The 27,882-nt window shown below is 43.8% G+C and overlaps 1 protein-coding gene and 2 long non-coding RNA genes across 14 annotated transcripts in view; 2 read left to right on the top strand and 1 right to left on the bottom strand.

The window, feature by feature from the left end:
- Positions 1–15,740, top strand: part of LOC118395741 (GTPase HRas) — a 32,561-nt gene extending 16,821 nt beyond the window's left edge. For all 3 annotated transcript variants that reach the window (XM_052465921.1, XM_052465922.1, XM_052465923.1), the window contains 5 exons: positions 1,844–1,978; positions 7,497–7,675; positions 11,130–11,289; positions 12,141–12,265; positions 12,387–15,740. In XM_052465921.1, the coding sequence (XP_052321881.1) occupies positions 1,868–1,978; positions 7,497–7,675; positions 11,130–11,289; positions 12,141–12,260 (570 nt within the window). In that variant the 5' untranslated portion in view covers positions 1,844–1,867 and the 3' untranslated portion in view covers positions 12,261–12,265; positions 12,387–15,740. The remainder of the gene's footprint in view (positions 1–1,843; positions 1,979–7,496; positions 7,676–11,129; positions 11,290–12,140; positions 12,266–12,386) is intronic.
- On the top strand, positions 1,985–7,490 carry LOC127908252 (uncharacterized). The gene is made up of 3 exons (XR_008066500.1): positions 1,985–5,337; positions 5,418–5,534; positions 6,298–7,490. It is a non-coding gene; the product is annotated as an uncharacterized LOC127908252 (long non-coding RNA).
- A 200-nt stretch (positions 15,741–15,940) lies between the features above and the next one.
- On the bottom strand, positions 15,941–20,601 carry LOC118395738 (uncharacterized). Of its 10 annotated transcripts, none has more exons than XR_008066497.1 (4): positions 19,947–20,260; positions 17,539–19,490; positions 17,179–17,407; positions 15,941–17,045 (listed from the first exon to the last, which is right to left on the bottom strand). It is a non-coding gene; the product is annotated as an uncharacterized LOC118395738 (long non-coding RNA). The 10 variants fall into 10 exon arrangements; XR_008066491.1 differs by having other exon boundaries at positions 15,941–17,407; positions 17,539–17,718; positions 18,032–19,490; XR_008066488.1 differs by having other exon boundaries at positions 15,941–17,407; positions 17,539–18,256; positions 18,485–19,490.
- Positions 20,602–27,882: the final 7,281 nt, after the last annotated feature.

Genomic DNA, 27,882 nt, shown 5'->3' with positions numbered 1-27,882 from the left:
CTCAGTATTAGACAACTATTCTAATATTGTCACCATTGTCAACCACGTTGGATTTAACGGCATTGGTTTTCGGAAATCTGAGGAACCAAAGGACTTAAACATTCTCTTGGACACCCTTGTTTGCACATGGAAGAGAACACTATAGTCTAACAAAACCGCTCCCAGAATCTTAATATCAATTTATTTCAGCCAATCATCAGTCCTTTGTGTCAGTGCCGAGCATGTTGAGTGTCCTTCCCTATAATCAATCATGCTGAGAATCTAAAAGATTTAGATGCAAGTGGCTGTTCCACTGGATGTCATAAGGTGTATGCACCAATTTGTAAGTCGCTCTGGATAAGAGCGTCTGCTAAATGACTTAAATGTAATGTAAATGTTTTCTATAAAATAACTGATCAAACACAATTTTTTTCTGAAAGTTTGCTATGCACTTGCAACAGGCTGATTGGTTGGCTGTTTGAACCATTAAAGGGTGCTCTGCTATTCTTGGGTAGTGGAATGACCTTTGTCTCCCTCCATGTCTGAGGGCACACACTGTTTTTCGAGGCTTAAATTGAATATGTGGCAAACAGGAGTCACAATGTATTCCGCTACTGTAACAGAATAACTTTACGTCCGTCCCCTCGCCCATACCCGGGCCCGAACCAGGGACCCTCTGCACACATCGACAACAGTCACCCTCGAAGCATCGTTACCCATCGCTCCACAAAAGCCGCGGCCCTTGCAGAGCAAGGGGAACTACTACTTCAAGGTCTCAGAGCAAGTGACGTAACCGATTGAAACGCTATTTAGCGCGCACCGCTAACTAAGCTAGCCGTTTCACATCCGTTACACTACCAACCTCTGCAATTTACCATCCAGGTTGATGGTTTCAGGTAGTTTTCACCTCTTCCACACCCACTTTGTGGAACTTTACTACAGTGCTCGTCTTTCGTTATTTGGTCCGTTATGCAGGAATATGAAGGCTCAGTATTTGTTGTTTGTATGTCATGCCTAAGATTTTTTTTTTAAATTGTTGATAAGTTTGCTAAAGTGGTTGGCAATATGAAAGGGTTTTGTTATGAACAAGCCATCTGCCTCAATGACGACAGTTGGAGCGTAGTTAGGTTTTTTTTGCCTGGAATTTCATGTGAAGTACTCGAGCGTTTTACAATCATTCTTTTATATAATTTACCTTTGTTCCATAGTATAGTTTCTTCTTATTTTTGTTTAGTTACATGATTTCTCAATTTACTGTATGTTTGCCAGTCCTCTGTCAGACCTATTTGCTATTCCCTATGCATCATCCCTCTCAGCCATACAGTTTCAACTAGTCATCTATCCATGGGCGAATTTGGCAGTTCTAACAGTCAGGCTTGCGCCCATCAAGAAACTATCAGTAACCAGAAGAAGCATCATACTCAACTGTCATTAAGGGGCTATTCAAATGCTCTGCTCACGCGCTACACACATGCTTTCAGAGAAACAGCACCTCTATGCTGTATAAAAAAAACCATGAGGCTTCTGATTTGTGAGGTAGGCATCAATGAGGAGCACTCGGTGTCAAACCTCTCCCTCTCTCTCTGTGTGTCTCTCTCCTGTTGTGTGGGAGCGAATTGGAACATTGAGTACCTTCAGCACATTTGACATTCCTCTGATGGGGACTCAAACTCAGCCGCCCTACATACATCTCACCTCTGGGCAGAGGTGGTGGTAAACAAAATAGTGAGGTAGGGGTTCGGGGAAGCTAATGTCAAACAGAACACGTGCGAATGAATAGACATCTAAGAACAGAAAACATTGTGAAATGTATGAACCTTTCTCTCCCCCTCCTATCTGCTGCTCTCTCCTCTCTCTCTCACAGCAGTGTGTGTGGGGAGCAGTGAGGATGACTGAGTACAAGTTGGTGGTGGTGGGGGCTGGAGGTGTGGGGAAGAGTGCACTCACCATCCAGCTCATCCAGAACCACTTTGTGGATGAATACGACCCCACCATAGAGGTATGTACTGTTAATTTTTTTATTTTAACTCTGCAAGTCAGTTGAGAACAAATTCTTATTTACAATGACCGCCTAACCTGGCCAAACCCTATCCCAGACGACGCTGGGCCAATTTTGTGCCGCCCTATGGGACTCCCAATCACGGGCCTGTTGTGATACACCCTGAAATCAAACCAGGGTCTGTAGTAGGGATGCACCGACATTACATTTTTGCCGATACGATATCCAATATTCTCCTTGCTAAAAAAACAATACCGGTAACCAATATTTCACATTTTTATGACGTTTTTAAGCATTATAGTACAGTTAAATTGTTGAAACACACACACTAACCAAAAAGTAATTTTGTTTGCATTTACATATGTCCCCATTACAAGTAAAACATAATCAAAACCGATTTCTTTCACTTACTTGCTGTGTTGTTTCGTTGTTCAGTCGTTTCATTCTCAACCAAGATTTCATCATACATGTCAAGCAGTGAAGTTTCAGCTCTGTCTGTCCATGGTCTCGCTTCCCCGGTGCGCACTGTCACTGTCCGTTTCTATCTTGTCCAGCTGTGTCTAACATTTCACGTAATCCCCGTTTCTTGTCTGCATCAAAGTAGCAGTCCTTGTACCCACCGACTCGCTTGTTCACAGCCTCTGGTCGAGTACTTTTCAAGTTTTAACTGCCGACACAGACTGGGTCTTTGTTGAGCAGACGTTTCAATGCAATGACAGAGGGTATCACGCCTGCTGCAGACGCAGTTAAGTAGCTTATTTCTTGAGTCAGTTGTTCAAATAGCGCTAGGAGTGTGTTCCATGTTTCAAACATGTTCTCAAATGCCATTGAAATGTCAGCAGTGGTATGAGAACCAGCACATTCTTGAGCATGCAATATGACTTTCCTCAGTACGAAATCCGCGTCGACCCACTGTGCTGTCAGACTCAGCACGCTCATGGAGCTGCCGTCGCTGGTCCAAATGTCAGTCGGGAAGCTAATAGCAGTGACGCCCATAGCAAGTAGTTCAAGGATGTGCGTTTCTCCGGTAGGGCAACATCTGAAAGATAACGCCTACTTGGTAGTGTGTACGGCGAAAGCCAACATCATCCACGACAGAGGACTGTTGATCGTCAAGGGCAATGAATTCCATTATCTTGGTGTTAATGGATTTCTCCTTTGAATTGTCTTGCTGAAATGTTCTTACTCTTTCAAATGACTGCTTGACTTGAACGTGTTTAGTTGTTGGAAGTGTGCACATAGTTTGTTTTCTGCTTTTGTTCTAAGTAGTCGCTGAACGTCTGGAGATGATGCACTTTTAAATGAGTAATTCGGTTTGTGGTATGGAAAGATTTCACTTTCTCCCCTCTGGTAATAACAGCAGCACAAATGTTGCATTTGGCCTTTTTGTTATCTTCCTTTGAAACTTCAAAATAGATCCACACAGCAGACATGGGCTAGGTTAGGAATGCTGTGTTGCACGTGTACTTCTGTATTGTTCGTGCCGTCATTGCGTTATATAGGTATGCACATCAGCTTTGACATCGGTTTTGCACGTTGACGTTAAATTAGACATCGGGCCGATGTTGGCATTTTTAGTTAATATCATCCTATTCCAATATGCTTACCGATATAGCGTGCATCCCTAGTCTACTGACGCTCGTGGCACTGATATGCAGTGCCATAGACCACTGCGCTTCTCGGGAACCCAAGTGCGTTTCCAGAGCTTCTGTCCACATCTGTAGCTGATCACTGTGGTTGATGTCATGCGGATGTGGTCCCTCCCCTGGTCTGTAGTTAACAGAGTGGAGTAGGCTAGTGTGACTACTGTCTCACTGGAGAGACCACTTAACTACCAGATCTCATTACCAAACAGGCTACTCATTATCAATTCAATTCTCCAAATGTCAGGTTAAAAAATATATTTTTTTTTAAATTAAAAAATATTTTTTTACTACACCGCTACTCCTAATTGAGTTCCTCTGTTCACTATATGATATTTTTAGAGACTGAGAGGGAACAAGAGTCTGCTTTCTCTTCCCTCCCTCTCTCTTTGTCACCACGCCTACCTCTGGCCAGACAATGTCCTTTTTGTGTGTGCATTCCTGGCCCCTATGCACTAGCACAGAAAGACCCTGCACCCTGTGTCTGTGTGTGGGGACGCTAAACCTTGGCCCTGCACTCTGCCCCTTTTGATACCACTACCTCTTCTCTGGCCAGTCACACAGCATGGCCAGTCACACAGCATGGCCAGTCACACAGCATGGCCAGTCACACAGCATGGCCAGTCACACAGCATGGCCAGTCACACAGCATGGCCAGTCACACAGCACGGCCAGTCACACAGCACGGCCAGTCACACAGCACGGCCAGTCACACAGCACGGCCAGTCACACAGCACGGCCAGTCACACAGCACGGCCAGTCACACAGCACGGCCAGTCACACAGCACGGCCAGTCACACAGCACGGCCAGTCACACAGCATGGCCAGTCACATAGCATGGCCAGTCACATAGCATGGCCAGTCACACAGCATGGCCAGTCACACAGCATGGCCAGTCACACAGCACGCATGTGTGCCTGTGTGTGAGAGAGACTATCAATCAGGTCCCAGATCCAGACTCCTGCTTTAAGCCTAGTCAAGAGACATGTGTAAATGGTTGGTTAGTATACTGAACACGCATCAATGTATTTCAGCTTATACTTCATTAGCGCATTCATTACAGATTGTAGGGTGTTCACCCATAAAAGGATGAATTCATTCAAGGTTCATACAAATGTGTCCATTCCATAGAGAATTCAGAAAATAAATCATCCAAAACCCATGTCTACCTTATATGGTTCAAACATTACAGAAGATTTACTCTGAGATGTTTAGAGTGAATATAATGTTATCACTGGAATGATCATGAAGTGCTGACTGCTCAATAGAACTCGAACATGCTGACCAGACCGCACACGCGCAATTTGTCCCCCCACACCAGAAGTAATCAGGACACCGGTTGAAATATCAAAACAAACTCTGAACCAATTATCTTAACTTGGGGACAGGTCGAAAAGCATTAAACATTTATGGCAATTTAGCTAGCTTGCTGTTTCTAGCTAGCTTGCTTGCTGTCTGAATTGGATATAAAACATTGGGTTGTTATTTTACTTGAAATGCAGAAGGTCTTCAACTCTGACAATTAATCCACAGATAAAAGGATAATCCAACTGTTTCTAGCAAATTCTCCTCCTTCAGGCTGCTTCTTCTTTGGACTTTATATGGTGGTTGGCAACCAACTTTTCTTTAAGGCGCATTACCACCACCAACTCGACTGTGGACCTCAGTTCATCTTTCATTCACCCACGTGGGTATATGCTCCAAAAAATCAATGAGGTGATGGCACGTGGGTATATGCTCCAAAAAAATCAATGAGGTGATGGCACGTGGGTATATGCTCCAAAAAAATCAATGAGGTGATGGCACGTGGGTATATGCTCCAAAAAATCAATGAGGTGATGGCACGTGGGTATATGCTCCAAAAAATCAATGAGGTGATGGCACGTGGGTATATGCTCCAAAAAATCAATGAGGTGATGGCACGTGGGTATCAAATCAAATCAAATCAAATTTATTTATATAGCCCTTCGTACATCAGCTGATATCTCAAAGTGCTGTACAGAAACCCAGCCTAAAACCCCAAACAGCAAACAATGCAGGTGTAAAAGCACGGTGGCTAGGAAAAACTCCCTAGAAAGGCCAAAACCTAGGAAGAAACCTAGAGAGGAACCGGGCTATGTGGGGTGGCCAGTCCTCTTCTGGCTGTGCCGGGTAGAGATTATAACAGAACATGACCAAGATGTTCAAATGTTCATAAATGACCAGCATGGTCGAATAATAATAAGGCAGAACAGTTGAAACTGGAGCAGCAGCACAGTCAGGTGGACTGGGGACAGCAAGGAGCCTTCATGTCAGGTAGTCCTGGGGCACGGTCCTAGGGCTCAGGTCAGTTGAAACTGGAGCAGGAGCATGGCCAGGTGGACTGGGGACAGCAAGGAGTCCTCATGTCAGGTAGTCCTGGGACATGGTCCTAGGGCTCAGGTCCTCCGAGAGAGAGAAAGAAAGAGAGAAGGAGAGAATTAGAGAACGCACACTTAGATTCACACAGGACACCGAATAGGACAGGAGAAGTACTCCAGATATAACAAACTGACCCTAGCCCCCCGACACATAAACTACTGCAGCATAAATACTGGAGGCTGAGACAGGAGGGGTCAGGAGACACTGTGGCCCCATCCGAGGACACCCCCGGACAGGGCCAAACAGGAAGGGTATATGCTCCAAAAAATCAATGAGGTGATGGCACGTGGGTATATGCTCCAAAAAATCAATGAGGTGATGGCACGTGGGTATATGCTCCAAAAAATCAATGAGGTGATGGCACGTGGGTATATGCTCCAAAAAATCAATGAGGTGATGGCACGTGGGTATATGCTCCAAAAAATCAATGAGGTGATGGCACGTGGGTATATGCCAATGAGAAGATGGAAGAGGCATGACTTGCGTCACAAATAGAAGCAAGTTCTATTTTAGATCCTGGCTACGCAGACGCTCACGAGCAGGGTGGGTGCAATGATAGATAACATGTGTAAAAAAATATATATAATAATAATAATCTACACTCGTGCATGCGACCCGAGCAGTGTGGCCAGCTTGTAAATGCGCTCAGCTTGTTAGTTGAAGTTACATGCCAACTAGTGGCTGCAGGTTTGCGTGTGAAAACAGGCACTTTTTCTAAATGAAATCCGCTGAATAAAAAACTAAATAAGGACTAAATATATATTTATTTACAATATTAAGAGGCTGAATTTCAGTATCCACCCTCCGCGAAGACAATCTTTTCCTGTTTTTGTCTCTCCCTTTAAATTGCCACCGAAACAACCTCTCTCAACATAGTTTGATTGCCAATATAGGCAATGAAAGCAGTTGCAGTTGAAAATGACAAGGGTATCAAGTTGATTTGATTGGACAAACCAGTGGAAACACCTCCAAATGGTACCACCTCACAACGCCAAATATGGACGAGATACAACCAAGAGCAGCACAGTCTAAACTAGCAACGGTCACAGCAAATTGATGTTCTTATTTCATCAACACGGTCAAGTACAAGTATATTAGGTTTATAATATTGTAGAGAACAATCTAATGATTTAGTTCTGTGTAATTTATAATGACATTGGGCAAAGTAAAATATGTTTTGACATTCATTTCATAGCACCCTCTTGAATTGCCCCGTTTTTCTCTACATTGTACAGCAGGTAGTGAATGCCCTACAGATGGTTTGTATGTTAATTTAGTGCACCAGGGGTTGAGTTTGTTAAATTGGTCCACAGCCACAGTTCCCTTTAACTTATACACATCCTTACACATCAAACCAATTTTTGTAAATCCTTAAACAGGAGTGAGCAAGTGCACACTTGGGTAGAGAATCAGTCGGCAGTCTGTCTGTAGCAGTGTAACTGGAGGATGCCCCCCCCCCCACCCCTCCCCTTCAGGACTCATACAGGAAGCAGGTGGTGATTGATGGGGAGACGTGTCTGCTGGACATCCTGGACACTGCAGGTCAGGAGGAGTACAGCGCTATGAGGGACCAGTACATGAGGACAGGGGAGGGCTTCCTCTGTGTCTTCGCCATCAACAACACCAAGTCCTTTGAGGACATCCACCAGTACAGGTGTGTGTGTGTGTGTGTCTGACCGGCCAGTGGGCTGTATGTGACGGTGGGGGGTCATGGCTGTCTTGTGTGAAAGCTCTCTGCAGCAGCTAGCTGGGTGATGTCATGCCTTAGCATTTAACACAGCAATAGAAAGCTTAGCCTTCTGCCTTGGAGTGATTACAGCACGCTGCCAATGAGATCGATCCTGCCTCAAAATAGACCAGAGGAGAGAAGAGCAGAGGAAGAACTCTTCCCAATGACATGGAGGGAGGGAGGAGAGAACAGCAGAGGAGGAACACTCCCAATGACATGGAGGGAGGGAGGAGAGAAGAGCAGAGGAGGAACACTCCCAATGACATGGAGGGAGGGAGGAGAGAAGAGCAGAGGAGGAACACTCCCAATGACATGGAGGGAGGGAGGAGAGAAGAGCAGAGGAGGAACACTCCCAATGACATGGAGGGAGGGAGGAGAGAAGAGCAGAGGAGGAACACTCCCAATGACATGGAGGGAGGGAGGAGAGAAGAGCAGAGGAGGAACTCTTCCCAATGACATGGAGGGAGGGAGGAGAGAAGAGCAGAGGAGGAACACTCCCAATGACATGGAGGGAGGGAGGAGAGAAGAGCAGAGGAGGAACACTCCCAATGACATGGAGGGAGGGAGGAGAGAAGAGCAGAGGAGGAACACTCCCAATGACATGGAGGGAGGGAGGAGAGTAGAGCAGGAACACTCCCAATGACATGGAGGGAGGGAGGAGAGAAGAGCAGAGGAGGAACACTCCCAATGACATGGAGGGAGGGAGGAGAGAAGAGCAGAGGAGGAACTCTTCCCAATGACATGGAGGGAGGGAGGAGAGAAGAGCAGAGGAGGAACACTCCCAATGACATGGAGGGAGGGAGGAGAGTAGAGCAGGAACACTCCCAATGACATGGAGGGAGGGAGGAGAGAAGAGCAGAGGAGGAACACTCCCAATGACATGGAGGGAGGGAGGAGAGAAGAGCAGAGGAGGAACTCTTCCCAATGACATGGAGGGAGGGAGGAGAGAAGAGCAGAGGAGGAACACTCCCAATGACATGGAGGGAGGGAGGAGAGAAGAGCAGAGGAGGAACACTCCCAATGACATGGAGGGAGGGAGGGAGGAGAGCAGAGGAGGAACACTCCCAATGACATGGAGGGAGGGAGGAGAGAAGAGCAGAGGAGGAACACTCCCAATGACATGGAGGGAGGGAGGAGAGTAGAGCAGGAACACTCCCAATGACATGGAGGGAGGGAGGAGAGTAGAGCAGGAACACTCCCAATGACATGGAGGGAGGGAGGAGAGTAGAGCAGAGCAGAGGAGGAACACTCCCAATGACATGGAGGGAGGGAGGAGAGTAGAGCAGAGCAGAGGAGGAACACTCCCAATGACACGGAGGGAGGGAGGAGAGTAGAGCAGAGCAGAGGAGGAACACTCCCAATGACATGGAGGGAGGGAGGAGAGTAGAGCAGAGCAGAGGAGGAACACTCCCAATGACACGGAGGGAGGGAGGAGAGTAGAGCAGAGCAGAGGAGGAACACTCCCAATGACACGGAGGGAGGGAGGAGAGTAGAGCAGAGCAGAGGAGGAACACTCCCAATGACATGGAGGGAGGGAGGAGAGAAGAGCAGAGCAGAGGAGGAACACTCCCAATGACACGGAGGGAGGGAGGAGAGTAGAGCAGAGCAGAGGAGGAACACTCCCAATGACATGGAGGGAGGGAGGAGAGTAGAGCAGAGCAGAGGAGGAACACTCCCAATGACACGGAGGGAGGGAGGAGAGTAGAGCAGAGCAGAGGAGGAACACTCCCAGTGGCATGGAGGAGGCAAGAATTCCAGACGGAGATGATGGTAATCTATTGTCTCCACTCCATTTCTCCACTCCCCGTCTCTTTCTCTCCACTCCCCGCCTCTACTCCCTGTCTCTCTCCATTTCTTCACTAGGCTTGCATTGGGTATTACTGCTAGGTGGTGACGGTGAATTGAGGGGTTGATGTATAGATCTGACCCAGTCCATTTGGTCCCGTCACACAGTCATCTGACTGGCTGCTTGCTTAAGTGATTAGCTCATTCTGTTTGCTGCCTTCCCATCCATCTCCTCATATACACAGCCATAGACATTGGGCATGCACATGCCAGGCACGACAACCTGGAATGCCACCGCTAGAAATCATCTATCCGGTTAACTGTCCTGCTTGTGACTGTGCTGAGCTCCAAACAGATCTGACCCTCTCCCCTCACACACTCACACTCCCCTGGCCTGCTGGCTAGATGGATGCTGGAGAGATGAGATCATACTGTTTGCTGCCCCGTCCCTCATCCAGCAGTACAGCACAGCCATTAGTGTCTGACTGTGGTGTTGTTTATGGAGAGAAGGGGAGGGAGGTAGGATCCTAATACATAAGGCTGAAATGACCCACAAACACCCTGTTCCTTCATTGGGAATTGATTGTGGCAACACTTTACAAAATGCATTAGTTGTGGTATGATGGTGTAACAGGTGCAGAGAAAGCTTATTATAGTTTGTGTTTATATTTACATTAATTTTCTGATTGTTATTTGAAGTTCATTTGTGTTTCCATTCGTTTTCAGACCTGATTTGCTTGTTTTTATTTAGTTGTATAGCAATATTTCTATGTTGTTTTACTGTTTGGGACAGAAAGCATGTGAGGGAGACTAGGAACCGTTTGTGCTGTATTGTTTTTTGGGATGTTACTTCTTGCAACTGGGGGGTAGTAATGCATAAGGTGCAAATGGGTCAGGCTATAGGTTAGGTTTAATTTATACATAAACCATCTCAATGTGACTTGGATTTAAAAGGAATAGAGACTTGTGCAAAAAATATGGTGGAAAGAAATGATCTTGTCCAGGATTACACCAATCCAATGCTTTTTAACTTTTTTGTGCAAGAATTAAGCAAGATACCTAGCCAATTGTTCAATTTAGCTAGTGATGGTGATGCACAAACTAGGCCTATTTGAAACATCACCACCCGCCAGATTCAGGATCTTGAAAGCCACCTCCAAAGGCTTGAAAATCCCATTTAGTTTTTTAATTCATGTTATTTTTTATTTTATTTTGGCTAGTTTTGGAGTCAGAGAAAATAGTTTTAGTTTTTCAAATGTTTGTTAATTATTTTATTTCATTTTACTGAATTGTTTGTTCATGATTCGTTTCATTTTACTATAATAAACTTGGTGCAGTGGAGGGTAAACGCACTTTGCGGGAAAATTCATTGAAACTATAGTGAGCTTAACTTTTTTTCACAGCGATCAGAGTTTACCCACCTATTTTCACCACCACATCACTGGGTATGTGTACAAGCAGTTACTACTACAGTTATTCCAAATGATAGTTACTGTAGTTTAAGGCCCATGTAATGTCGAGTATGGTCCTCATATTTGAAAAAACGGGTTAAACCAAGCAGGGAACTGACCAGTATCTTTCTGTCCTCCTGTAGGGAACAGATCAAGCGTGTGAAAGACTCTGACGACGTGCCCATGGTCCTGGTGGGTAATAAATGTGACCTTCCGTCGCGTACCGTGGACACGCGGCAAGCACAGGAACTGGCCCGCAGCTACGGAATTCCCTACATCGAGACCTCTGCCAAGACACGACAGGTACTCTTACACACACACACACACGGAGAGCAGTACGTGTTCCTCAGTGCGACGTGTATGTGTATATATATGTATGTGTATATATATGTATGTGTATATATATATATGTGTGTGTGTATATATATGTGTGTGTATGTATATATGTATATATATGTGTGTGTGTATATATATATATGTATGTATGTATATATATATGTATGTATGCGTGTGTTTGTGTGTGTGTGTGTGTGTGTATACAGTGCCTTGCGAAAGTATTCGGCCCCCTTGAACTTTGCGACCTTTTGCCACATTTCAGGCTTCAAACATAAAGATATAAAACTGTATTGTTTTGTGAAGAATCAACAACAAGTGGGACACAATCATGAAGTGGAACGACATTTATTGGATATTTCAAACTTTTTTAACAAATCAAAAACTGAAAAATTGGGCGTGCATATATGTATGTATGTGTGTGTATATATATATATGTATGTATGTATGTATGTATGTATGTATGTGTATATATGTGTATATATATATATACGTGTATATATATATATATATACATATATATATGTATATATACATATATATATGTGTATATATATATATATATATATGTATATATATATATGTATATATGTATATATATATGTGTATATATATATATGTGTATATATATGTATGTATATATATATATACATACATACATACATACATACATACATACATACATACATACATACATACATACATACATACATACATACATTGAAGTTATATTGTTGATGGCCATCAAGTTTACGAACTTTAAATATGTAATGCTCACCTTTTTGCAGATTGTTCTGACTGTGTGTTTGGTTTATTTGCAGGGGGTAGAGGACGCCTTCTACACGCTAGTGAGAGAGATCAGGCAGCACAAACTGAGGAAGCTCAACCCTCCGGACGAGAGTGGACAGGACTGCATGAGCTGCCGCTGTGTGGTGTCGTGATGGAGGTCGTTCAGAAACTCAGCCCATTATCAACTTTATCCCAAGCATAATCAACAACATTGTTCACAGCAGAGAGACACTGAATCCTTACACAATGTCTTAATCATTTCTGCTTCTCTCCCACAGGTTACCAGTTCGGGGTGAGGAGTGGACCTAGTGGCAGAATGGACTTAAAGAATGATGGTGGAGGATGAAACAACAACTAACTTTGAAACTGAAGACTACAGTCTATGAAAAGCAGACCAGGCTGACTGTACCATAGACATTTGGGAGAGGGGGATCTTGCCCCTGCCAGGCCAGGCCATACCAGGCTCGACTAGGCTGTCTGTCCCCTCTTTGAGTCCGTCTGCCAGAGCAACACCACTAATGACTGTTTCTCACCAGTGTGATCATGCTGGGCAGCTCCAATGAGTTCCTGCCAAGTTATTGTTTTACAGTCTCAACACTGGTCTTAAAGGGAGGTGTCACGAATCCAATCCCTGGTGAGTCCCCTTCACCAACACCTCAAAACCCTGATTTTTTTTTTTTACATTTGACCCCCTGGAAAGACTGGACAGTAGTAGCCTAAATCCCCATCCCTAATTTAACCTCCCCCAGCCTCCTTGTTCCTCTCTAGAGGGGCTCTGCAGTAACCTCATTATTACGGATACAAGTATGGGGATGGAGCATGACAAAAGACACGCCAGATAGGATTTATTTTTTTTACTGTTAGTTTAGCTGTCAAACCTAACTTTTTTTTTAAACAGACTTTTTTGTGATCGAAGGTTTTGAAGGTGATCATACTCAGCACTGTAAAGTAAGCCAGGATGTTTATTTTGTGTGATGGGCTGTTGCTATTTTAAGACCTGTCACCGTGAGGAAGTCCTTATTCGGGGCCCTTAAGTGGGCATGGCTGTGGATCAGACCGATGGATGGACTCATTTTCCCAGAGTGCCATTGCCTTCCCCCACAGAAGTCTGTGTGCGCACATGTCAGTGTGCTAAAGAGTTCTCTTTGTGGAGTAATATAGTACTAGATATTGTAGGTTCTGGTGCAATAGGAATGTTTACTGTCTTACTAGGTTTAAGAATTGGGAATAAACTATCTCTCTCATCCCTATTTATTATTTGCTTGTATTTCTTGGGTGGAGAAGGGAGGGGTACATGAGTGATGTTTTACTTGCTGTTGCCTTCAAGGTTTGGCTGAATGATAGTTGGAAGGATGGGAGACTAACGTCATTCCTTGGTCCATGCAGTGCCATTATTTACCATGGGATGGTTATGTAGTGAAAGATTATTTGTGCACAGCCTTTCAGGGAAGTGGAACAAAATACCCTTTGAGATTGTGCTCTTTTAAGACACTGGTGGCATCCATTTCTTTCCTATTCCTTTGCTTAGACAACAGTATGTTGTTTAGTATAGTTTGACATTTCTAGATTGCAAGTATCGGTCCTCACTGTGTTTTTAAGGCTCAGGAAACGGGAATGTCTAGAAATGTCTCGCCTTTGTATCTTATGTTCCAGGATTAAATCTGTGAAATTGAAATTCTAATGCACAAGACCTGCCTTAAATTACTGGTAATATGTGGGATAAAACTGTTTTGGCCTCATAAAATAACCTCTCATTCTACTCGCTACTGCCTCCTCAGTTGGATCTTTGGTTCCCTGAGAATATAATTTAATTCAAGCTGGTCATGTACGAGCCAACTTCTTTTGCAAGAAAAGTCAGAGGAAAACGTTCTTCACTCTAGGGGTTCGCTTGTGATATTTCTCAATTACATTTGAATCATTTAGCAGACGCTCTTATCCAGATATGTCTGGATATTGAATGGTGTAGATAGACCTACTACCTTTTGCGCTCTCTACAACACTAACCGCAGCATAGGGCTGCCAATACAAATGAACACTGCTTGGTCCTGTTTAACTTGCCTTATTATTTGTTAGCTAGTACTTCATGCCTTAGAGTAGTACGTTTGCCTGAAGCAGGTGTTTCTGTGGTCTGTCTGCTTTCCTCTGTGGATAACTGTTGTGAATCACTGGTGGTGATTGGAGATCTGCTCCTTCTGGGATTTGTTTCTTTCCAGACATGAGGAAAAACCAACTCTGAAACAGTCCAACCAGATGAGATTCTGTACAGCATGCCCCGTCTGATTAGCTAATGGTTTTGTGTGTGTTAGTCCAAACTAAGTTTGTTTAATTATGGCAATCTTAATTCAATAAGTGTTCTTTTTACCTTATAAGAGCAACTGGCTTTTTATCTCCCCCTCCTGTTTTTGAAGGTACTTACACCCACAGTGACCCATATACTGTAGTACATTGTGATGCCTCATTAGACTTCAGTCAACACCTTGACCTCTTGTCTAGAAGATAGACCTTAATATTGGAAAAAAATCACTTTATTCTGTTGCTAGAAACGCTTAATATCACTGACTTTTTGCTGCTATCATACATGTGAGTGGTGTTCCTTAGTATACGTACAGGAGGTGTCTCACTCCAACAAACACTCTTCTGAATTACCCCATCTTACCTGAACACAATTACACCAGTTGGCATGTAAGAGATGTTTTGACCTGCTCCCTCCACCACGAGGTCCCTGCAGTCAGACAATACTCTCCAAGATAATCTCACCTTTCCTGGGTTGCTACCCTTCATATGTTGGACCCAGGGGATGAAGGGGTCTGAATATGAAGACACTGCACACAGGCTTGACCGTTACCTCTGACAACAGCCACTATACCTCTTCTGGCTCTGTCTGGATGGAACACCTCTACTGTGTTGTGTGGACCACAGATTATATTCTGGAGCTCTGAGGGATTCAGGGTGATGTTGGTCTTCTGTGTTTTAATCTCAATTTATTGTTGATGATTTTGGGGTCTTAACTGTGAAAGTGTGTTTAACAGAAAATATTATTTGTGTTGTATTAGTATAGGGCACTCCATAACCATAAAGTAAAAATACTCTGTACCTTAAATAAATAGCCAATCTTAAACAAATGTAGATCTTTGTCCCCATAATGATCTACTGTGTAATGTTAAACAAATCTGACCTGCTATGTAACGTGTTTATCAAGTAGACCTCTGGTGTTAGATGTGAACTGTACAGTTGTCTGAACTATAGTTGGCTGTTATATTCTACATCTCACACAATGTCCCTTGTCTGTCTATACTCTGTGCTTTGACTGACTGGCAGTTATGAGCACACATCTAAAGGTAAATGCTTAGAAATTGGACATCAATTGTCATTGAGGAATACAAGGCCAGCAGGCCATGTCTGAAGGGAGGGGAGACTTTTGGGGTCAAAAACATGGGGAAAACCCCCCAATGTCCAAGGACTGAAACCAAAAAGGACTTGCTTCTCCCTTGTAAAACTGTAGTGTGAACATGTGAGAGAGGATGTGGGTTTGGAAGTTTGATTGTGAAAATAAACTATTTAAGATGTATTTACTCTTTAACAAAATGGCAAATGTGCAGCAGGGCAGGAATAAAGGTGTCAAGATGAACTTATTCACCTGACTGACTGCAGTTATTTTAGCTACCATCTCTCCCTCAGTCTAGCCCTCTCCAGGCTAAAACATGAATGAATACTAACAACCCTACATGATTCATTTGAGCAGTTAAAAGGATTAAATGTTCTATTAACTATTTATCCAGATAAGTGAGAATGTTTAGTGTTCAGCAGATGCAAATCACAGTAACAAACTGAATTGATGGCAAAGTTCATATTTAAAATGCACAAACACTACACCATCACAAAAGATATGTCAACTAGATAAATTAAACTCAATCACCCATGACCACGATATTTCTCCACAAGAGGGCACAGAAGCGGCAATCAGAACGACAATTTATACACATTGGCTACCACTGTTTCAGAATATTTAATTTCTACAAAACTATCCATTTACATTGGTTTATTGACTATGATCAGCAGTGATGCATTGCATCGAATGGATTTTCAGTGAAAGTTTATTTTACTTCTCATTGAACACAGACAACTTAAGAGTTGATGGAAGAAAATGAGCTGTTAGGAACAGTGACTTGTCCATTTCTTCCACAGAGGGCCCTTTACCAAAAGAAAGAACATGTCTAACATTTTGTTTTCATTATAGTTCTACAAATAGACTCAATGTTGAGTGACTTAAAAAGGCAACAAAAGAAACCAATCAATCCACAAGAGTATTGAACTCGACCTAATTAATTGTATCACAAAAAATTGAACATTGTTATAGTACATTTCAGTGTCGCAAATAACTGGCTGTCCAATTGAGTGAAAATGTAAATAAAAGTGTAAAGCCAACAATACTCCATCCAAAATAATGTGCCCTCCTAAACCAGTCCTGGTTCTGTTTTCTATGCCCTTCACACAGCACTGATTGTTTGCCAGGACTTTGTACTTGAGGTAGTAGGGGTAGCACTGGCTGCTGTCAAACAACAAATATGGTAGGATGCTTCTGATCCGCACTGGAATCGTAGTGATGACGTCCTGACTTAGTGGTGTTGGGGAGTCGAGGGGGACGGACATAGTCAATCTTTCCTACACAGGCTTTACCCACAAGCACCTTAGCCAGGAACATGAACCCACAGTCTGTAAAGTCTCCCCCCGGCCCTCTGATGGAGTAGAGGCGGAACCGAAAAGCTTCACAGGTGAAGTAAACGCCACGGCCATAATAACTAGTGGTTCTCGCCACGCGAGGGTCGAAGTTCTGTTGGCAGATGTCCATGGCGGCGCTCTCGCATGTTCCATAGAACAGGTGTCTCTCCAGGACCACACTACAATTGTCCTGCGTGTCCTCCATGTGCTTCTTCTGCCTGGAAGGACACACAGGACAATTGTAGCGTGGTCCTGGAGAGGCACCTGTTCCATGGAACATGCGAGACACAACCCTCCATTGGAATCAATTTGATGTATTTGAAGTGCTGAATGTTACGAGGAAAGTCTTACATTCTATACTTGTCCCAATGGAAGGTGTTCTGGACCTGCTGGTGATCCTGGGCATGGTTCTGTGGAACAGGTTGTGAACCGTGCTGTACACCAGCATCCCAGGAGGAACCTCCAGCATGGAAAAGGGGTTCCCTTGACTCAGGGTCCACATCGGTGGGTACGGTAGCTGAAATTCTCCATAGGGTCCACCTCAAGACTGGGGAGGGTTACCTGTCCAACTGGGAGTGTCCTAGGATATTCACATTGTCTTGTTAACACTACAATTGATTTTCACATCTCAAGGCAATGAAAATGAAAGACAGTATGAAGAACATCCACATTGAAATCCAATGCAACATGTAACGGACTGCATGCTTGTACCTGAGGTGTTGTCTTAGGGAGTCTGGCGAGCGGAAGGTGGGTCTGCATCTGATGCGGTGGGTGGAGTCTGATGAAGTTTCTCTCTGTAAGCATCTTGAGATTTACACAGGCCCAGTCTTTACCCAGCCTGCAGCTGTCCTGACCCTTACTAAGACAGTCCAGCATGAGCTCAAGGTTCTCCTAGGTGGTACAGGGGAGGAGGATGAAGTCAGCCCCAAACCACAGATCTAGAAACAGATTTCCCTAGCCCTGAATTTAATCAGTAGACATTTGCTTAAATAGCTGATCCAGTATCTGTTATTAGAGTCAATCTACTCCAAATGAGTCATAGGTCACTTCAAAGGTCAGGACATGTTCTAGCAATCCATTTCATCCATCAGAGGTCATCAAGGAAAGGAAAGCCATCTACAGACTGAGGGCTAAGAACAACTTCTCTAAACAAATAAATTGCTTTGTCAAATGTGAGATGGCCAGTAGGCTTTCACTTCCTCACACCAAACATGAAGTAAAATCCCCACAGTTTGGTGGGTGGGATACTTCTCCATAGGCTTCCCAGCCATAGTCAGATTCCCAGAAGTGCCACTGTGTTGGGAAGTGAGGGTTCAGCTCTGGGCCAGTGGTGTTGGACAGCCTCCTGACTTGGCTGTACACAGTGGAATTCTCCACCATCAGTGAGACAAAGTTCAGGCAGAGTTGGTCCTTGAGAGTCCTAGAAGAGCTGTATGAGGGAGTAGTTATTTTCTTTCAAATGTGAATGATTATTAAGAGAGGAAAAACTTACATTACTTCACATATTACCATTACCCATCAGACCTGGGTCAAATACTTCAGCTACCCATTTTAAAAGGAACCAATGGAATAATCCTAAAGCTGCAAGCTCCAACCTCAAGTAAGTAACCCAAGTCTTAACTATACCCACTCTGATAAGGCAGAAGTTGCCCCTTACCATTGATACAGGGTCAGACATTTTCTCATGGTTAGATATCGGGATATAGGCCAGGGTCATCTGAAGATCTGTGGTGGGGGGCAACATCTACGTCGTGCCACTCACTCACCCATGTGTTAGGTAGACCCTTTCCTTATCAGGGTCACAGAACCAACGTTCTTCTTTCAGCTGGGAGCTGGGTTCCAGGCTGACCCATTCCGGGATGTCAGTCCTCTTCACCTGCCAGTGGAAGGGGTACCTCATGTGGTACAGGTGGCACCTCTCCCTCTTGGGGCAGTAACCCAGCAGGGGGTCTGGGGGTGGTATCATGGGGGCATGTACCAGGTGTTGTGCCGGAATTTAGGTTGGCAGTTTTGGGCGAATTAGATTTAGGTGGAATGGAAGGCTTAGGTTTGGTTGAAGGGCAGTTGGGAGTCTTGGTGGAGGATCGAGTTAATGGAATAGGGCTGTGGACACTGGGCCTGTGGCTGGTGTCTGTGCTGGGACCATGTATATGGTCTCTGGGGCTGGGATCTCAGTTGGGGCTTGACATTAATGGTCACGGGTTGGACAGAGCCCCCAGGCTTGGGTACTCTGGGCTGCTTCTGCTGGGCACAGGAGGATTTAAGGCATTTAACCTTATGTGCACTGGAAGCCCTCTGGTTCTGGGTTTTAGATATGTTTTTGGTTGTTGGAGCCATCTTTGGTTGCCAGACCTGCCTGGTTTTTGGAGCCGTCATTGGCTGCCGGACCTGCCTGGTTGTTGGAGCCGTTTTTAGAGGTCGGACCTGCCTGGTGTTGAGTGGAGGCTGCTGGGAGGATGGAGCCATAGCTGTTTGGGGTCTCCTGGGACAAGCTCTGGTCTTAGGATGGTGGGGTGTCCTGCTTTGGGTATGGAGCCATGTGCTGTGCTGGTGGGAGTTGCCTGGCTGAGGGAGGACAGACATGGATCTGGGGTTTGACCGCTGGGCTATGGTCCTCCCCTTCCTTGGCAGATCACCTGATTGATGGTCTTCCATTCGGCCTGCTTCAATAAGAAACACACTGTCAAAATAGAAAGTCATGCAATGGCGGTCATGAAGACATCATTTCATTTACAGTCACATTGTTTTATTAAAATACAAAACTAAATTGAGAAAATTGCACTGTCAAAACAGGGATAGCTGTAGCTTTATGACGCACATCCATAAACACACATCCTCATCAAATAAATGAATCGTTGTTCCTTGGCTACCTCAAATAACACCACAATTAAATAGATGAGTAAGAACGCTAGCAAGCTTAACGTTACCTGACACGTTATCTATCCATAAACAATAAGTAGTAGCACAACAGCATCCATGCGCATTAATATTCACTCAATTCTAGCTACTGGGGGAAATTGTTTTGTTTACATAACATTGAGCGATGTCGTGTGGGCTAAAGTAGCCTACTACATAAAACAATACCACAAACAAATTATAGACATATTACAAACAACAACCTTCACCCAACTTGTATCAATCAACATCACTTGTCTGTCTTTCGGGCAGGTGTTATCAAAAAGACGATATCCTTTTTTGGGGGTTGAAACGGCGGGAAATTGTCGCGAACAGGGTTGCCATTTCGGCAGTTTGTCTGAAATTGGGATACTTTGAAAACATTGTCGCGGTTGAAAATGTATTGGTTGCGGCCTACTTCTAAGTCACATCACGGCCACCATAGCATTTAACATACATACATACATACATACATACATACATACATACATACATACATACATACATACATACATACATACATACATACATACATACATACATACATACATAACCGTGACTGTCTGCTGCGGACTATCACGCACTGAGGCAGGCTGTTGCTAAGAGAGCGAGTGGTGGGGCGAGCCTACGCATGCAGTTTATGTCGACCAAGTAGCAGGTCGGCAGTCTCCTAGTTCTGACAAGCATTTGAACGCTGCAAGAGTCCACTATTTGGTCACGTGAGTGAGGAGATAGCGATGCACGCGTGCAGGTCTTGGCAACTTTTAAACATTTTTGGCAGGTGATTCTGCAACTTCGGGCTCTTTGGCCCTGCATGCTTTGATTTGTCTAGAAATCATTTTTGATAATGGCTGCGATCGTACTATTCAGGAATGTATATATTTTTCTCAGACAGCCATAGACACATTTAATTTACATCACGTCATAAACATCAGTGTTAGTTAAATGAAATATCATACAATTAATTTATAACACGTCTTATACATTTGTACATTAACTTGCATTGAGTATTATTTTAGTGCTTTTTAAGGTTTGGCTAAAATTAATAATTCAACACAACGCTTGAATGTATAAACTTGCCTTTGTGACAGCTGAAAACATTTATTTATCATAAAAAAAATAAGATATTTCCACCCAAACTTTTTGAGCGATTATGATAACAATATGATTTCCCTATCTAAAATAAATCAATGTAAATGATACATAATATACTAATTATACATAATATACCAATTTACCTAAAAAAATATGGGTGTGGTGGAAATTACATTTATGTATAAAAAAAAGCGTATGAAAACAATATTTTATTGCAAACATTTTGAACAACAACCATTGTTAAACATTTCATTAATTAAAGACAAAGTAAAATTCCGAAAGTAGCCGATGGGCAGAGCTCACGGTAGGCTAAGGTTTTTGAGAGAGGTGTCATCCGTCCACATTGCAGAGGGGTCATCCGCATAGAAGAGCTCAGAGAGCGAAGTGAAACGGCGTCATTTGTGGTATACCCAACTCAGGTGTGGAGGGTCACCTGCTTGTGAGAATCACCAAAGTGCAACTTTATTATAATTCGTTTTATTCAGTCATATAAACACTCCAAACAGCCTATCCGAACACTCGGAGGCGTCTTCATGGTCCTAAAGCACACCTTTACCTTATTTTGTAGCACATTCCAATGATAAAACTGGAGGGGAACAAAAATGCAATTTCAGAATGTGGGGGAGACATCCCCAGCGAAAGTTGCACCCGAGTTCTCTGCAAAGTCAATATGCACGATGATCTCCTCTTTCTGCAGAATCTCTTTTAATTGTCTCAGTTTGGAATATTGGTGTCGAATGTTGTACATGTGTTTCCCCAACTTCTCTTTCAATCCTTTGGAGAAGTCTTCCAATAGAATATGCAGTGTGTCACACCTTTTCACCGTCAAATGTACAGTGAACTTCGCCATGTTTCCCTCTTTGTTTTCCCTTCTCTCTCTCTCTTCAGCTTCGTTTTTCCACTCAAACCACCAAATACTTCTCAAGTTCTTCGGAGTTCCCTTCATTTTATGTTATGTATTTGTCTTTGGGGAATATTGTCTCTCCATTTTCTTCATCTGTTGATCATATCTTTTTTTGTATTTCTCAGTTTTCCGTTAAGCTTTATCAAGTTTGACATTTGTCATGCAAAGATCCCTGTTTTTAAGTGACTTCTTCCAACCTTTTTCCTTCCAACAAGTATTCAACTTCTCATTCCTGTTGCAGATGATGAGGAAGGGGTAACAGGACATGCATCAGGGGCAGTTATGTTAGGGGCAGGTATGATGGCCTCATGTTCTGGCTGCAAGTCCTCTGGTGACTAAGGTGGTGTGTTGCCTGATAGGTAGGCCTCATGTTCTGGCTGCAAGTCCTCTGGTGACTAAGGTGGTGTGTTGCCTGATAGGTAGGTCTCATGTTCTGGCTGCAAGTCCTCTGGTGACTAAGGTAGTGTGTTGCCTGATAGGTAGGGCTCATGTTCTGGCTGCAAGTCCACTGGTGACTAAGGTGGTGTGTTGCCTGATAGGTAGGTCTCATGTTCTGGCTGCAAGTCCTCTGGTGACTAAGGTGGTGTGTTGCCTGATAGGTAGGTCTCATGTTCTGGCTGCAGGTCATCTGGTGACTGAGGTGGTGTGTTGCCTGATAGGTAGGCCTCATGTTCTGGCTGCAGGTCATCTGGTGACTGAGGTGGTGTGTTGCCTGATAGGTAGGTATCATGTTCTGGCTGCAAGTCCTCTGGTGACTAAGGTGGTGTGTTGCCTGATAGGTAGGCCTCATGTTCTGGCTGCAGGTCATCTGGTGACTGAGGTGGTGTGTTGCCTGATAGGTAGGTATCATGTTCTGGCTGCAAGTCCTCTGGTGACTAAGGTGGTGTGTTGCCTGATAGGTAGGTCTCATGTTCTGGCTGCAGGTCATCTGGTGACTGAGGTGGTGTGTTGCCTGATAGGTAGGTATCATGTTCTGGCTGCAAGTCCTCTGGTGACTAAGGTGGTGTGTTGCCTGATAGGTAGGTCTCATGTTCTGGCTGCAGGTCATCTGGTGACTGAGGTGGTGTGTTGCCTGATAGGTAGGTATCATGTTCTGGCTGCAGGTCATCTGGTGACTGAGGTGGTGTGTTGGCTGATAGGTAGGTCTCATGTTCTGGCTGCAGGTCATCTGGTGACTGAGGTGGTGTGTTGCCTGATAGGTAGGTATCATGTTCTGGCTGCAGGTCATCTGGTGACTGAGGTGGTGTGTTGGCTGATAGGTAGGTCTCATGTTCTGGCTGCAGGTCATCTGGTGACTGAGGTGGTGTGTTGGCTGATAGGTAGGTCTCATGTTCTGGCTGCAGGTCATCTGGTGACTGAGGTGGTGTGTTGGCTGATAGGTAGGTCTCATGTTCTGGCTGCAGGTCATCTGGTGACTGAGGTGGTGTGTTACCTGATAGGTAGGTCTCCATTGCAACTGTTCTCTTTAAAGTCTGTCTTCTATTCCATTGGTTGCATTTCCATCTCTTGCTTATTTGTTCTCGCTTTGTAAGCTCAGAGAGATTTCACTTCTCACTTCTCCCTTCTCCCAGTATCTTTCCCTGAACTTTTTGCAGATGTTCCTGGTATCGTATAGGATCATGTTTTATTTTTTTTCTGTCTGTGACCTCTGTGCTGTTTCATGTGGCATCTTCTAAAAACAAAGAAAAATACTACTTAAGTTTTCCAATTGTGCACACCTTGGAACATTTTCTAGATTAAATTAATTTAAAACATTAAATAAGCCTAAAGTTGAAGAAAGTTTTTTTCAAAAGTAAAAAGTAATAACATAATGGATTTTTGTCATTTCCACCATGTTGTTATTTCCACCACAGTGACCGTGATGGAAATGACACTTCTATTGTTTATGGAGAAAAATGACAGACTGCTTAGCATGCTTTGGCTAGTATTACAGCTAGCATATAGTTTACACTAAGTACATAAAATATATTTTTACAAATCTAAATTCTACCACAAATTAAATAAATTATAGACTGTTTGGAAATTACTGATAATAAATATATTCTCTACACAAGCAATATTTACCTAGAATTTTCTTCAATTTCTGGACATCACTTAACATTAACAACTGTCTGCTTCAGCCATGTGCTTCAGTGTCACAATAAGTTTCCATGGTAACTAAATTAACATTCTCTTGACAAAACTTTATTAATGAGGAATTTGTCCTCAGTGGTGGAAATGACACCAATACTAATGGACAGGTATGTTTTGTGTAAATAACAATATAAAGGGCATACTCACAATAAATATTGATATGGATTTGATTTAATTTACTATTTCTCTAGAAGATATCAAATCAAATTCAAATCAAATTTATTTATATAGCCCTTCGTACATCAGCTGATATCTCAAAGTGCTGTACAGAAACCCAGCCTAAAACCCCAAACAGCAAACAATGCAGGTGTAAAAGCACGGTGGCTAGGAAAAACTCCCTAGAAAGGCCAAAACCTAGGAAGAAACCTAGAGAGGAACCGGGCTATGTGGGGTGGCCAGTCCTCTTCTGGCTGTGCCGGGTAGAGATTATAACAGAACATGACCAAGATGTTCAAATGTTCATAAATGACCAGCATGGTCGAATAATAATAAGGCAGAACAGTTGAAACTGGAGCAGCAGCACAGTCAGGTGGACTGGGGACAGCAAGGAGCCTTCATGTCAGGTAGTCCTGGGGCACGGTCCTAGGGCTCAGGTCAGTTGAAACTGGAGCAGGAGCATGGCCAGGTGGACTGGGGACAGCAAGGAGTCCTCATGTCAGGTAGTCCTGGGACATGGTCCTAGGGCTCAGGTCCTCCGAGAGAGAGAAAGAAAGAGAGAAGGAGAGAATTAGAGAACGCACACTTAGATTCACACAGGACACCGAATAGGACAGGAGAAGTACTCAGATATAACAAACTGACCCTAGCCCCCGACACATAAACTACTGCAGCATAAATACTGGAGGCTGAGACAGGAGGGGTCAGGAGACACTGTGGCCCCATCCGAGGACACCCCCGGACAGGGCCAAACAGGAAGGATATAACCCCACCCACTTTGCCAAAGCACATCCCCCACACCACTAGAGGGATATCTTCAACCACCAACTTACCATCCTGAGACAAGGCCGAGTATAGCCCACAAAGATCTCCGCCACGGTACAACCCAACCCATCACAATGTGTAATTATTAATGTTTTCTCATAGAAAAACATAGAACCTCAAAAGTCTGGGTCAGGCACAAGTGTAAAACAGTGAAATTGAGGTATAAAATCCATCTGAAAAGTATCAAAAATACTTGATAGAGAGCTGTTATAAAATCTTGGATGATTGTTGTGTGAACATAACATATAAAGAATAAAAACATTTTTTTTATAAAATCCCCAAAATTGACCCTGAGGACATAGAAGTTCACACAGTTGCAGAATCACCCAGCTACGCTATTATCAAATAAAATTGTATTTGTCACATACGCAGAATATAACCTTACAGTGAAATGCTTACTTACGGGCCCATAACCAACAATGCAGTTTAAATAAAATATGGATAAGAATAAGAGAAAAGTAAAAACTAATTAAAATGGAGGCTTTCCAAAAGTCTGGGTAACCATTTGACTAGAAGTTCAGGAGTCTTATGGCTTGGGGTAGAAGCTGTTCAGAAGCCTCTTGGACCTACACTTGGTGCTCCGGTACCGCTTGCCATGCGGTAGAAGAGACAATAGTCTATGACTAGGGTGGCTGGAGTCTGACAACTTTTAGGGCCTTCCTCTGACACTGCCCGGTATAGAGGTCCTGGATAGCAGGAAGCTTGGCCCCAGAGATGTACTGGGCTGTACTCACTACCTTCTGTAGTGCCTTGCGGTCGGAAGCCATGCAGTTGCCATACCAGGCAGTGATGCAACCACTAAGGATTCTTTCGATGGTGCAGCTGTAGAACCTTTTGAGGATCTGAGGCCCATGCCAAATATTTTCAGACTCCTGAGGGGGAATAGGTTTTGTCGTGCGCTCTTCACGGCTGTTTTGGTGTGATTGGACCATGTTAGTTTGTTGGTGATTTGGACACCAAGGAATTTGAAGCTCTCAACCTGCATGAACAGAATGGACGTGCTCGGTCCTCCTTTTCCTGTAGTCCACAATCATCTCCTTTGTCTTGATCACGTTGAGGGAGAGGTTGTTGTCCTGGCACCACACGGCTAGGTCTCTGACATCCTCCCTATAGGCTGTCTCATTGTTGTCGGTGATCAGGCCTACAACTGTTGTGTCATCGGCAAATTTAATTATGGTGTTGGAGTCGTGCCTGGCCATGCAGGTAAACAGGTTGTGCAGGAGGGTACTGAGCGCACACACACCTGAGGGGCCCCTGTGTTGAGGATTAGCATGGTGGATGTGTTGTTACCTACCTTTACAACCCGGGGGCAGACCGTCAGGAAGTCCAGGATCCAGTTGCAGAGGGAGGTGTTTAGTCACCGGGTCCTTAGCTTATTGATGAACTTTGAGGGCACTATGGTGTTGAATGCTGAGCTGTAGTCAATGAATAGCGTTCTCACATAGGTATTCCTTTTTTTTTGCCTGGACATGCGCTGGCTTGAGCAGGGGGACCTTGCATGCCCTTGCGTGCCCTGCAGGATTTTAATCCATGACGGCGTAATGTGTTACTAATGGTTTTCTTTGAGACTGTGGTCCCAGCTCTCTTAAGGTCATTGACCAGGTCCTGCTGTGTAGTTCTGGTCTGATCCCTCACCTTCCTCATGATCATTGATGCCCCACAAGGCAAGATCTTGCATGGAGCCCCAGACCAAGGCTGATTGACCGTCATCTTGAACTTCTCCCATTTTCAAATAATTGCGCCAACAGCTGTTGCCTTCTCACCAAGCTGCTTGCCTATTGTCCTGTAGCCCATCCCAGCCTTGTGCAGGTCTACAATTTTATCCCTGATGTCCTTACACCCTCTCTGGTCTTGGCCATTGTGGAGAGGTTGGAGTTTGTTTGATTGAGTGTGTGGACAGGTGTCTTTTATACAGGTAACAACTTCAAGCAGGTGCAGTTAACACAGGTAATGAGTGGAGAACAGGAGGGCTTCTTAAAGAAAAACTAACAGGTCTGTGAGAGCCGGAATTCTTACTGGTTGGTAGGTGATCAAATACTTATGTTATGCAATAAAATGCAAATTAATTACTTACAAATCATACAATGTGATTTTCTGGATTTTTATTTTAGATTCCGTCTCTCACAGTTGAAGTGTACCTATGATAAAAAATTACAGACCTCTACATTCTTTGTAAGTAGGAAAACCTGCAAAATCGGCAGTGTATCAAATACTTGTTCTCCCCATTGTATATATGAGATGAGTAATGTAGGATATGTAAACATTCTTTTAAAGTGGTGTTATTTAAAGTGACTAGTGATACCTTTATTAAGTCTGTTTATTTAAGTGGCCAGAGATTTGAGTCTGTATGTTGGCAGCAGCCTCTCTATGTTAGTGATGACTGTTTTTCAGTCTCTCGGTCCCAGCTGACTATTCACATTACACAATATGTTTGAAGCTACGCTCCAAACCGCGCTCCTGGCCCACTCTCCCGATCGCCACTGATAATTCAGAAAGGTAACATGAAAGGTAACAGAGTCGGTGGACTTACCTGGATTCATGGACGCACAGAACTTCTGGATGAGATGGAGTTAAGGAAGAGAAAGCAGCGAGATCAGGCGATGGCAATTTCCTCCTTTTATGGAGTTGAGATCTGTCAGACATTTCCACCTGACCTAATTAAAGCGCCCCTGGCCCAGCTGAGTAAATGGCAATGAATTAAAGGAGTATTCCACCAACTCCATGGGCCTTTTCTACAAAACCCATTATACAAATAACACAGCAAAATATCTTATTAACAACGCGCATGTTCATTCACAATCGACATAAAATGGCAGGTACTCTCAGTACGATGCTATTCTTCACTTCAACAGAGCAGGGCTAATATTACTCTCTTCAAACTTAACTTTAACTTCCTCAAGACGTTACTAAAACACACCTTAAACACTTGACATGTTAGCGAGTTATAACATTTAAATTACTATTTTTATCATCAATAAAGTACCTGAAAACAGGGGAGAAATAATCACGAGTGTGATACGGTGTTGTATTCTCAAGTCAACGTTTAG

This window comes from Oncorhynchus keta, chromosome 17 (assembly GCF_023373465.1).
Source record: "Oncorhynchus keta strain PuntledgeMale-10-30-2019 chromosome 17, Oket_V2, whole genome shotgun sequence".
NCBI lineage: Eukaryota > Metazoa > Chordata > Actinopteri > Salmoniformes > Salmonidae > Oncorhynchus > Oncorhynchus keta.
Note: the sequence above shows the minus strand (reverse complement) of the source record. Positions and strands in the feature narration are given on the sequence as shown.